The sequence below is a fragment of the Hermetia illucens genome, chromosome 3, assembly GCF_905115235.1.
Source record: "Hermetia illucens chromosome 3, iHerIll2.2.curated.20191125, whole genome shotgun sequence".
In the NCBI taxonomy this organism is placed as follows: Eukaryota; Metazoa; Arthropoda; class Insecta; order Diptera; family Stratiomyidae; genus Hermetia; species Hermetia illucens.
Genome location: NC_051851.1, coordinates 114459421 through 114472512, shown reverse-complemented (window position 1 = coordinate 114472512; position 13092 = coordinate 114459421). Strand labels below are relative to the sequence as shown.

The following is a 13092-nucleotide window of genomic DNA, read 5'->3' as shown; positions in this document are numbered from 1 at the left end:
AGATGGGCAAACGGATAGAAAGAAAGATGCACATAGAGACACACGGACAGGCGGATAGATCGACAAATGGGCAGAGGGACTCCCGGGTAGACGGACAAACGGACAGGCAAACAATGAACCGATTTTTATTAAGTTTCATTTTACGCAAAACTATCAAAATTAACTATGTTGGAACGGGTCTTCATGTGGAGTTCATCTCCACTTAAAACGTAAATGTAAATCAGTCCCTCCTAAGGAATCAGGAGTGCTTAGAATAATTAATACATTTTTCCACACTAATTTCCTGAACTTAATTCACAACAAGATAACACTTCAAAGTAGACTGTGTTCATTAAACAATAAAAATAACATATATGTACTTTGATAAACTTTTTAGGATTCCTTCATTGTAAGTAAACCAATTTCCAGTTTCATTAGGGGTTGAAAAACTGTTTGCGGAATGTAAAAAATAGATTTTTTCAAAAATGAGGTGTAAAATTTTATTTCCGAACGAAAATGGTTTTCGGAATTCTTTTTCAAATAATGCTTTGTTCATGATGACAATGCCTTCACGGGTATCTGAGCTTTATAATAACTGTTCGGGTCACGGCCAACATTTTAGTTCTTATCAGAGACTACCAGATCAATATTTCCTGACAATATATTTGAACTTCTTCGCTGGACGTTGGACGTGTTGCTCGCATAACCACCAATATTTTTTATCCCTGCCATGAACGTGGAACCAGCATGCAAGGAGGGGTTGATTGTTTCTTTCGTCCCTGTATTACATACACATCTCCTCCTTCAGTAAAGTGTTAAAAGTAATATGGTCGGCTTGATTTTATGTTCGTTCCAAGTGAGATCTATGCATTGTCCCTGGGATCTAACCAGCAGATCTATAAACTCTTTTTCTTTTACATCGTAACGTGAAGAACGATTCCTCCCCATCAAATTCGAAACTGAAATTAGAATATTCCTGATGAAACGTTGACGTTAAGTAATATTAAGTGGTTTACTATGATGGTATTATATGATGTAATAGTTCATAGCGAATATGGATAAAGAAATAGAGATAAAGTCGATCGCTCCCGAAATAAATCAAAACCCTTCAGAAAATTGTATATTATTCTCGTGAAGGGATGAGTTTCCCGAACTTCAATATTTTCCTAGCGTAATCTGCTGTATCTATATCGATATTCTACCCACGTATGCATGGTATACTTTATTAGTAGTGGAAAAAATCTGTATTACGTCGCTGGGAAGAACTTGGCCTACAGGCACAGGTTGGAGTTACCCCTCCGTCGTACTTTCCAGGCTCTATCCACTTACTGGAATCCAAAACCATGTGTCTCTGGCTTCAACATTTCGTTCATGAATTGTACGGCCCGATATCTACTTTGACTACGTTGGTTTACCTCCATCTCTCTTCCATGAACCTTCAACTCGTCTAATCCAAAAACGATGTACAACCATCGTGCCCCCCATCTATTATCTGACCCTTACTTGAAACATTTGTTAATATACAGGTTTATTGGGTGAGTACAGCGGCGCCTTTCGGAGTTATCTCCTTGTGGCTGTAATCCCATCTACAGTTCCTTTCTATTGGGTTTCTGGAAGTCCGCAGTCAACTAGGACGGATTTCTCTTTATCTTCTGAAAATATTGTGTACCTCGTTTACTCCCGTTGTCCACTACTACTTTTGATTGGGTAGGTTGGAGAGAATTGGGTGTGATTGACAGACAGATGACCATTGAATCGAAATTAATGTTTTGTCCGATAATGTAGATAGGAAGAGCGCGATGGCCCGTCAGACTGAGCAACTTGGTTGGTGTTCGTCTACAGTCCGACTCAGCTTGCAGCAATGAGAGCGTCATCGGACTCTGCTTGGGATTTCCAATACAACAATTTTTGCCATAATATGTCACACTGATAATAGCTATTAGCTTTTCCAGAATGCCCCTCCTACATAGAATGATCAGTACGGTGACTAGTCGCTTCATCAGCAAGAGATGAAACTTCACTAGATGTTATACGGTCTAGGGCCGAAAAAAGTGTTTCCTTTGGCTTTTAAGCTGCTCGTTGACTTAGATTATTACACATTACATACATTAAATTATCACAGGACCATCTACAGTTTTATGACCACCAGTAAGTCCTTTCAATACATCGTAATTATTTACAACAATACAGCAATAACAAATTTTCTTTTGTCACGGCGTATTCTATGCTAGGGTACTTTGGACACTTCAATCCTCAACGTATCATTATGCAAAACTTCACGTGGCCTCTAACAGATGCGTGGTTCGCACCGAAACTTGAAAATCAAAGCACAGCGGTACTTCGAATGCACCTATCGAATAATCACCACCCGAGCTAAATCTGGAAAGAGAAAATAAAAAGTAAATAACGGCTCGACCACGCGAGTGGAGGCGTAAAACTCCGGATCCAACGGCTGCGATCGAGGAGGAAGATTCACGGCGGATTGCATTCTCAATCGATGGTTCTCTTGCCTCAGATGTGCTTTCGCATCCTCAGCCCTTTATATTAGAAGATGTACCTTTTACGATGGGCTTTGGAAGTATTACGACAGGAAGAGGTCAAGAAGAAGTGCTCACATCAACAGGAACTTATCTAAAATTCATTTTTCAAGGTTTTATGTAAAACAAAACATCTATCATCACTTCCAAGTATTTCATGGCAGACTTGGAAATGAAGATATGGTTTTCAATTCTATTGCGAGCGATATTTCTCTTCCGACGTTTTGTGATGAGGATCGCTTGTGTCTTTTCCTCTGCGAGTGCCAGCCCAGTGCCTGCCTGTTTGTTTGCCTGTCCGTGACATGTATTTTTCTCAGATACAGTCATACCGATTGACACCAACGCCCACGCCCCCACAGGTAAGTTACATCGTTCTACGGGGGTGCACAATTTTTTTCCACTGAATATAGTCAAAAGAAAGGTGTCGATTAGTAGGGGAAAGACGAAGGCTAAAAGGTGGTTATATTTTTCACGGTCCTATTCTCTGAACCTACCCAACTGAAAAATCTGACAAAAATCACGAAGCTGCCAAATACTGTCCATATCGATATCTGTTCAAGTAAAGTTAATAATAAGATGTTACATAAATTTTTAGTAAATGACTTCAAAACACCGTTAAGGTCATTCTAGTATCATGGAATTTTGCAGTATTAGGCTGTAATACATGACCTTACCGAGGTTGGTATATATCGCACTGTTACTAACAAAGCTATAATAAGTCAAGGTTGTCGCTTCAGGGCAAATTTTAACACTTTGAATGTCAGTAGCACGCGAAAGTGAATATTCTACCATATATACAGTACGTGCTAGGAATGAATAGGACAAATGTCTACTCAAACATAAGAATATAAGAAATACATAAAACCGTTCATACTTGATGCGTCCAGATTCTGGTCTCCAGACAAAACCTTATTGTGTGTGTAAAACAAAACCTTATTAAAATCGATTCACTGTCTGCCTGTCACACGCACTTTTCTCCTAAACGGTTAAACTCTGAACGAAATTTGGACAGATGGAAACTATGAAATCCCATGTATACAGCGAGTAGCATAAATTTAGGTGGAGCTTAAAAGAGGCCCCCCATACATGCAAAGTGGGGATTCAAACATTTTTTTCACCAGATATAGTCGTGTAAGATATCAAATGAAAGGCCATGATTAGTGCTTTCCGCCACTGATATTAGTTTTGTCGTCAATTGCAAAGTGCGCGAGAGAGGAGTCAAAATCTACGCACCAAAAGTGAGACAGGACTCATTTTCGGGAATTACCCAACCTAAAAATCCGACAAAAATCAGGGCGGTGCATTTAAATGAAATCTAGGCCTCAAAATATGTCCCATTCCGATATCTACTCAAATAAACTTACTAATAGTATATTACCAACTTTTAGAAATTTACTGAAAAACCCCCTTAAATTCATCCTAGGACTTCCAAATTTTGTATCAGCATAGAGGACAATATTTCCTATATACGTATTAAATTTCCTGGAAATGAAATGCTGACGTCATAATTAACGAAAATAATTGACATTCGAGTGAAATATTAAAATTCCGTTCAAGAAGAACCTAATTCTCCCCAGTCCTTTTCGAGGTTTTGTGTAAAACAAAACTTGATTAAACTCGATTCACTGTCACACGCACTTTTCTCCAAAATGGCTAAACGGATCCGAACGAAATTTGGTGGTCGACTCATCGTGATCGATTTCGCCATTTTATTTTGTTATTTTATCAAATGCCTGATCTGGATGTACTCGCGAGGCTTTTCAATCCCCATCCAGCGTATCGAGTCATCGTTATTTCGGTCGGCCTTTTGGTCGCTTACCATTGGCTTTGAAGTTCAGACTAATATTGGCAATTGACTTGTTAGCGCGACTTACATGCCCATACCATCGAAAACGTCTCTTTCGCAATTTTTCCATGACCGGTGCAGCCTCATATCGAAAGAGGATATCTTCCATTGTCTTTTATAGTCGGCTAACATTCAGAAATGTAGAGAACGGCGGACGGACGACATTGCGGTAAATTTTAGATTTGAGACGTTCGCTGGCACGTCGATCACAAAGAACACTAGTTGTGGAATGCCAATATTTCCAGATTGCGTTAATGCGTGAAGTTATTTCAATACGCAGTTCTACATATTTAAATCGCTCAGTTCTGGGCAGGTTACTGCCATTGACAGAACTGAGCGATTTAAATAGCTCGAGTCAATGCTATCAGTCAATGGAGAACTGCGTTATGCTCCGCACATAGAGAAACACGAAACCCTTTATACCTGAAGCGTCAAGCTTCCGGTTTCCCGAATTGTTTGTTTTTACAAGAACTGGTATAACCTGTCCTCTATCCCAGTGCCCCCTAGGAAAGCTTCCCGCTAGCGGAAAACGGCTGGAAATTGCTATTTAACCTTACTTGATCTAATAAATATTATAAAAAGAGGTTCCAAGAAAAATTGCCATCCTCTTGAAGTTTTTCGTATATGTATAAAAACTAAAAAATCTTACACGCCTTCCTGTTTTTAACAGAATTCCAGTTCCATTCAACAACGGTTATTTTTGTATTGAAAATTTGTTTTATTTGAAACCGTAGTTTTAATTTAGTTTATTCGTCTGAATAGTTCTCTTTTCTATTTGATTCTAGTAGTCGGACATTGTCATCGACAGAGAAGTGAAGGAGTAGACGTGAAAGCTAGGAGAAAGCTGATAATTGCCAGTATCTTGTGTCTTTTTTTCATGGTAGCGGAGATTGTCGGTAAGTTGTTTAACTAATTTCTTCACTAGAATGCCTAAACGAATTAAAGTGATATCATTTTCTGAAAACGTGTCCTATTCCAGGTGGCATATTGTCTAATAGCTTGGCAATAGCTACTGACGCAGCCCATCTCCTAACCGACTTTGCAAGTTTCATGATATCTCTTTTCGCAATCTGGATAGCGGGGCGGCCGTCTACACAAAGGTTTGTGCTGTTTCAAATCAAATACAAAGCAAAGTTTTAAACTTACAATAACTAAATTGAAAGCAAAGGAAATCTATTTCAGCTTTTCATAAAAAATTTATTGAACAAATATTCACTGTATGGTGGAAATTTGCTACTTTTCAACTTGAATGCTTCCCACTTCACGACCAGCATGTTATTGACTTTCCTGAAAACTTTGTTCGCTTGAATCTCTCACTTGTTTTCCTCTCTGCACAAAGGACTAAACTTTATTTCATTGTGTAACTGGTCAGATGTGCCGTTCTTTTCAATTTTCAGTGGCTTTCTTCCATACATCCGATTGAATTTTGTTTTATATCTCCGTGGATTCAATTGCAAAATCCAAATGTTTATTATTTATAAAACACAGGCCAGTGCTGAATAATACTTTGTTTCTACCTCGAGGAGATTGCGTCCTTCTGCTTTAATGAATGGAAATTTGAAATGCTACTAAATTTAAACTTTGATATTGTATATGCCGAAGAGGAAGTTGACTGTTAGTGAAAGCTGACAACCAGTACTGAATGTTGATATTCACGTAAATACTTCCAGCAAAATAGAATTTGCCGAATAAGAGAGTAGGTGTGTTTAATTTCTAACAAATTGGAGGAATTTTGACTACGAGGTGCAAACTTCAGGAGCTTTTTCTCAATGTACCCATGTCATCGTGTAGCATGTATTGTAAGAATAAGTTTTATGAAAGAGTACATGACCACCACCGTTTCGTATACATATACATATTGTAATACTACTCCTAGTTGCAAAGGTGAAATAGGTGGGAGGTTTCCAAAGGACTTTCCAGAAACTAACCTGTCTCAATTGACCTGTGGCTTTGGAATGTCAACTCCCCTTGCCTCTTGCTGTAATTAATTTTAGGCATTGTTTACAGGGATGCTATTCTGTACAAAATTATTAACCGGTTCTAGAAAGTCATGGAGTTGTAGGTATGCTGTAAAAAATCCTGATAAAAACGTGTCAAATCGAAAAACTCAAATCAAGACTTACGTCTTGTACAAGTATATAGATACTATCTCGCATCCTGCTGAAAATTTAGTTTCGTTGGTGTTAATTTGTCCTCAGTCCTATACTCATTGCTATTTTTCCCGAATTTCGAATTTGATAAAAGACCATTACTCGTTTGGACAGGAAGTGGGTCCCAACAGCGCGCTGGAAATGTTTTCTTGGGAGATGTCATTTTCGGCTACCTTCTTACCTTCCCAATAAGTCCGTAATATTCCGCATCACTATATGTCGTTTCCACTATAGGTATGTATTTATTCAGAACACCCACCAAGATGTCTCAATGTGAACGCTCCTCGAAATCAATCCAAAGATATATACAAATACTTCACTTACCCCAGAATCAAACCGGACTCTAATGATTCAGGAGGAGGAGCTATTTCGCATTTTTATCTTGCTGATGATGATAATTCTCCTATTGTGGAATTCGACAGATTGAAGTAATCGCAGGAGCAATGCGTAAGTGGAAGTGTGCGACCATCGAACGATGGTCCTGTAATGATCAAAGCTGAACTGAAAATGATTTCACTTGTAAAGCAAGCAATATAAATTGTAATTGTAATTGTAAACTCCTAAAATCATGGCGAAGAGCAAAAGGAGCGAAATTCAACCGATTTAAGTCCTCAAAGTCAGTTCGTGGCATTTACAACCAACAACTAGAGATTTCTTTGAGGCCGTCAAAAATTGTTTACCAGTGTCGACAGCCTGGTTGCAGCTAGAGCCATCGCGAAGGAAGAGCCTTAGCATTTCTCTCCCTCCACTCCGTAATTTCGTCAATATGAACTGTAAGATAAGCCGAGGCTGGTGGCATTGTCTCCGATAGGCCACTGCCCCGTGCGAACCTCTTCAATCTTATATATATATGGCGTTATACTTAAACGCGTCTGGCCAAGAAGCTCTCGCGATCGGGGATTGATATAGGAGGGCCAAATCCCCCTGAGCTTGACGCAGGTGATGAGTCTCAGTTTTTGATAGCAGCATTAATCAATGTTAGTGACACTCCAATTGTATGCGGTCCACGTATGGGGGAAATTGAGCCCTCTTTTACTAACGCATCCGAGATTTCATTTCCTCTACACCACAATGACCAGGTACCCAGAGTGGTTCCACCATATTGAACCTAAAAAAAGAATTCAATCGATTTCTACATTCGTGAACGAATTTTGAAGTGATGAAAGGACTGCTCAACGCCTGCAAGGCGGCTTGACTACCGTTCGTCAATCATTCAGGTTCCCGCCGTTAAGATCGTATACATTTCAACCAAAAATATTGTCCCAAAGGAAAAGCCCACTTCTCGTTTTTATTCGAGAGGTAGACTCGTGCTCCAAAACCCTTGTGTGTAAGACGTCAATGTATCCTGATACGCATTCTTCTGGTTCATCCCAGTTTTCTCTTCGTTTCAAGAGAACTTTATATAATATCTTCTACCAAATAGATGTATGGGGATCCGAGAATGAAAAGAAATGGCGAAAACTGGATTCAGTTCTCCCAATAATTTTTTCAATGCTCTGTGCCCACCCACGTCCATTGTTTCTCCATAGATCTAATCGAATTAGTCTATGACCTGCTCTCATTGCATTGCTCTGAATAAACAAATCCAAGGGCTGCAAATTGAGTAATGCATTCAGAGCTGCACCGGATATCGAGATGATGGAGCCACTGATACCCATACACACATTTCTTAGCATTGTGGATATTCTACAGCAAAAACCCTTTTGTTTCACCTTATCCCACCACACTACGGATGCATAAGCAAACATCGGTATAATGATAGCAACATATACCTACATTATTACCTGACGCCTAAGTCCCCCTTGTCCGCTTAAACAGTCCATAAGCTGTGATAGCTCGTTTCATCTTTACCTTTCCATGTTTGTTCCAAAGAAGTGTCTTGTCTAGAATAACTCCCAAATATTTCGCTTTTTCGGAGAGTTGAAGGGTTGTGCACCTCATCTCTAGAAAGCAAAGGTTTTCAGTTTCCTCCTTTTTGTAAATAATACCACTGAGGTTTTATTTGGATTCACTGTCCATGCTTCGTGTACCAACGATGTGCGTGGGGCGATGTGTATTTCTATATACCGTTCCGATATCTCGACCAACAACTAGGACAGCCACGTCATTCGCATAAGCTGGGGCATTTATACGCATAGTAATGAGTCGATCAATATACTTTACAGAAGTGGCGATAAAGCATCTTTCATCGCCTTCGTAGTTAGGTAGCGGTCACCACACAGTTCAGCATACAATAGTCCCTGCATTAGCTTAGCGTAGATCCACTTAATTGAAGTTTCATCAACATCATACTTTCTGGCGGCATCACAGAGCTTTTGGAAGGGCGTACAGTCAAACGCCCCGTCATTTTCCATGAATACCCCCAGCGCGTTCTCGCCTTTCAGAGTTGGGTCCTCTGCTTGGAAACCAAATAGTGAAGATCAGACTCACAGAACTTTCCACGTTGGTAAGCATGTTGGTTTTCATTTAGTAGCGTCCTCCCGTGAATGTGACGCTGAACCAGTCTCTCCAGACATTTCAGAGAAAATCATGTTAACCTGATTTGGCAGAAGTTCTTTGTATTTGAATTATCATCTTTTTCAGACTTAGGTACAAAGACTACCTTAACCTTCTGCCAAGAGAAACGCACAACAGCCTAGAGCAAGACATTCTCGAAAAAATATTTCTTAGAAGTTACTCTAAGTGTTCTATACTTTCCTTTAGCAGGGCTTGGTAGTACAGGAGCTCTCGCCTTTTCATTGGTAACAACCGCTCTCACAGTGTTGCAATTTTCCTTCGTGTTCAACGCTTTGTAGAAACCGCCAATTATCTTCCTCCTACTTCTGAGACCAGTTCTCCCGGGTGGTGTACTTCCAAGAGGGTCTGTATAGACTCAACTTTGGAGTTCGTGAAAGTGATTAGACTTTTGTCTGCTACTTGTAGTCTAGCCTAAAATTAGTAGACAAGTGGTAGCTCCCTCCTCCCTCTCCCAATGTTACCAGCTTTGTACTGATGATGTATATTTACATTTAAAACTAAAAATTGTAGTTGTAGTTTTTTCGTTATTAAGGACTCTGCACAGCCTGGAAGTTTCCCTTGCACCTTCCAGTTCCTCACAGTATGCTCTAAAGGAACTCCGTTTCGACCTTTTTAATAGCCCCTTATATTCACGCTATGAGTTCTGGAAGTTTAACCAATTTGCATTCTTATTGCTTTTGCAAGCAGGATTTCGAAATCGTCTGGTTGATTTTCTTAATCTTTGCGGTTCTCGGTTCCACCAGATCTTCTATCGCATAGGAAGCTTCAGTTTGTTTCCAAAAAGTGTAAATTGTTTACCTAGTGTCGACAGCCTAGCCCCAGCTAGGGCCATTGCAAAGGAAGAGTCTTAAAGTTTCTTCCTCCACTCCGTAATTTCGTCAGCGTGAATTGTAGGGTAAGTCGAGTCTGGCGGCATTGCCCCATGCGAACCACGCCAATCTATACGCTCCAGTTTGTTGTCTAGAAGTGTACTGAACCCTGTGAAATTCATTTTCTAGTATTCTAGGATACTACAGACTGCTCTAAGTAACGGTGATCTGAAAGTGTGACTTCTTCTAGACCTCGCCATTCTCTAATCAACTCTAACAACTTTGTAGTGCAGAATGTTAGATCAATTACTTCACTTCTTCTTGGCCTGCAACGTAGGGCACACCCTACGTTCGCGGACATCAGACCAGGTGAACTGATAAAATCAAACAGCTTCTCACCTCTAGGATTGCATTTGCTACTGCCGCAGCAAATATGCTGAGCGTTCGCATCACTACATTTTAAGAGTTCAAGGCCATTTGATTCTGCATACACTACCAGATCCCTTAGTTTTCGCGCCCGCGGAGGACACAAAGAATCGTAGGGTAAGTAAGCAAAGCCATTAACCAGGTATTCTAAGTTGACCTCCATAAAGTCTTAAGAACAAAATTGTCTCAGCATGATTGCCTCTAACAATTTTGATATCAGAACGCGGGTCCTTGTTTTCGAGGATCTTTCATCGAAGAGGATCCTAGTCCCCTTGACTGACCCAGCACCATAGCTTCTGCTAAAACGAACGCACGGCTCTTAAGCCAGAAATATATAAGAACAGTCTTGCAACTTTGCCAGTAAATAAGAAAAGGCTTGGCATGCTTCAAGTTAATTTCATAAACTCTTATGTTTGTAGACATAAGTATAGTCTAATATGAAAACCAGCGCTAACTGAAAAGTCTGCTGCATTCAGTGTGGATCTCGCCAGGGTTACCAGTTAACCCTCATCTTCCGCCGAAAGTTCTGCTTCCTTGCATCCGATCCACTTGGTGGTGTAGCAACGTACATATCCTCATTCCCAAGAAACTTCGCCTTCTTTCGCGGTGCCTTCCATTGTCATCGGTTGGGAGCCTTCCCTCCGGGCTGCATGGATCTGTTTCCATATACTGGAATTAGACCAGTTGCGTCCACGTTAACAGCTTCCCTTTCTTCAGTTTTTCGTGGTAGAGGCGGAGGTGAAGGTTCTGACAGGCAACCTTGTAGCCTTTCTCCTTTGCGGCTGAAGTTTCCTTCTGACGAGCCTCCCTCCCCCGTTTTTTGGAAGAGTTAGGCAACAGTGTCACCGACAGCCGGGTCGTAGTTAGGTTTTCAGTTTCTCTCATTTAGGGAGTTGCTGTACTATCTTTTCAAGCTGACCGCGCCGTACGCATCTAGTGCAGACACGGAAGTGGAGAGCCTGTCTTCCACAGATTTCTCCGTAGAGGGACATGAATCTGATGAAGCCTTCAACATCCATGCAGGACCTGATTTCTCAAAGTCGGGGTGGATTCGAAGTCTGTGACTTCTTACCACTTGGACCGGTATGTGTTGTTCCACCACGCTGGAGGATGTCGTCATTGCTAAGTCGTAATAATCACTTGGCTATCGGTCAGAATGACTATGTTACGCTTGGATCGTGCTCAAATCATGCTCTAACCATCAACAGGACTCCAGTACTTGCAATACCTCCGCCTGGAATATACCGGCGAATCCTGGAAAACCGTATCAATCAGCCACATTGTGTGTATCTGAGAAAAGCACTGCACCGACTTAACACACCGTCTTTTATCTGTTGGTAAAGAAAACTCTGTCTTAATCTCGTAATATATCATTATTATCAACGGCGCAACAACCGGTGTCCGGTCTAGACCTGCCTTAATAAGGAACTCCAGACATCCCGGTTTTACGCCGAGGTCCACCGAAATATATCATCGGCCTTTTACTTTGCCTTGCCTGGGAAAACTACAACCAAACTTTCCTAGGTACTTGTTCTAGGATATCACTATGCCAGTAGGGTTCCGCTGTCCAACTTCCCAACCCACGTAGTCTGCATTGCAGCCTACATCCTATTTAATGCGAAAGTCCAGGGAGAGGAAGTACCGGAGTACATTGAGGACATCTGCCGAGAACGCTTGAGAGTTCCAGTAGCACCTTTTTCTTTGAATCCTGTTAGCTTGGTTCTATTGTTCTTCTTGAAGAGTAATTTAAATGGGACGCGCTACTGATGTCTTAAGTCCAGAGAATCATTCTCGGTAGATGACTCAATTTCCAGGTTCTCTCAAAGTCGTAGAAGTCCATACAAGCCTTGTTACTCCGCAGTTCTATGTTCACCCTCCAATTTACCTTAGAATTCAGCATTAACCCAGATACTTTACCACCTTAACCTCGCCCCTATCCAATGTCATGTGATGTTTATCCATCACTATCAACCAGAGCATGGTAGAGATGGCGCCACCCTGGGGCGTTCTTTTGCTACTAGCTCTTACCAAGTGGCTACCACCCTCATTAGAATGGATTATCCTGGTTCTTAGCATGTGTACTATCCAATGCGTAAGGCACCCGAGAAACTTACTCTGATAGCTTTGGCACTAGTATTATTGAATATTCTCAGTACATCCAGGAAGACTGTCCAGGACGTGCTCTAAATTCTACAGTACAAAAGAGGTGCGGTTGATTGGTCGGGGTTCTTTTGTTGGTTCGTAGCAGCGTCTGCTCGTTTTCGATATGAAAACTACGTGCGCGATACGTATCTGAACGAAAAACAAATCAAGTACTTTCTACCAACTCTCACAGTTCTCCGAATTGGGGAAATTGATGGTTAGTACAGTACAAGTGAAGGAAACATCGCAAAGATATGAAAACCTAAATCATCTTTATTGACAATCAAAAGAGACCTTTGTTTTTATATCGGTGATACAACTTGTAAAGTAACCTTTTCTTTGCACTTCTCTCTAGTATTTGTAAATTTGGATACAGTAACTGGCGTTTTAGTCTGCAACCACTGAAGTCATTTACGGAGGTACCATAAGCACGTGAAGAAGGGAACCTCTGGAAGCAGAATTGGCGGAATTTTGATCTTCTTCTTCGGTGACCGTTAGCAGCGAACTGCATGATTCTACCTGTGGAGTCAACACTCTTGATTTAAGATACTCTCATGTTGACTCCCAATCAGTTGGTACATATATACACGGCAAGAAGTTCATACCATTTACACTGACTTTGCGAAAGCCTTCGACACTGTAAATCACAAGATACTTCTATCCAAACTCTCGTCCCTAAACGTTCC

At 40.8% G+C, this 13092-nt stretch overlaps 1 protein-coding gene across 3 annotated transcripts in view; it reads left to right on the top strand.

The window, feature by feature from the left end:
- The window catches only part of LOC119652812 (zinc transporter 2), a 188014-nt gene that overhangs the window by 124191 nt on the left and 50731 nt on the right, over nucleotides 1–13092 (top strand). For all 3 annotated transcript variants that reach the window (XM_038057136.1, XM_038057135.1, XM_038057137.1), the window contains 2 exons: nucleotides 5148–5258; nucleotides 5342–5462. In XM_038057136.1, coding sequence (XP_037913064.1) covers nucleotides 5240–5258; nucleotides 5342–5462 — 140 coding nt within the window. In that variant the 5' untranslated portion in view covers nucleotides 5148–5239. The remainder of the gene's footprint in view (nucleotides 1–5147; nucleotides 5259–5341; nucleotides 5463–13092) is intronic.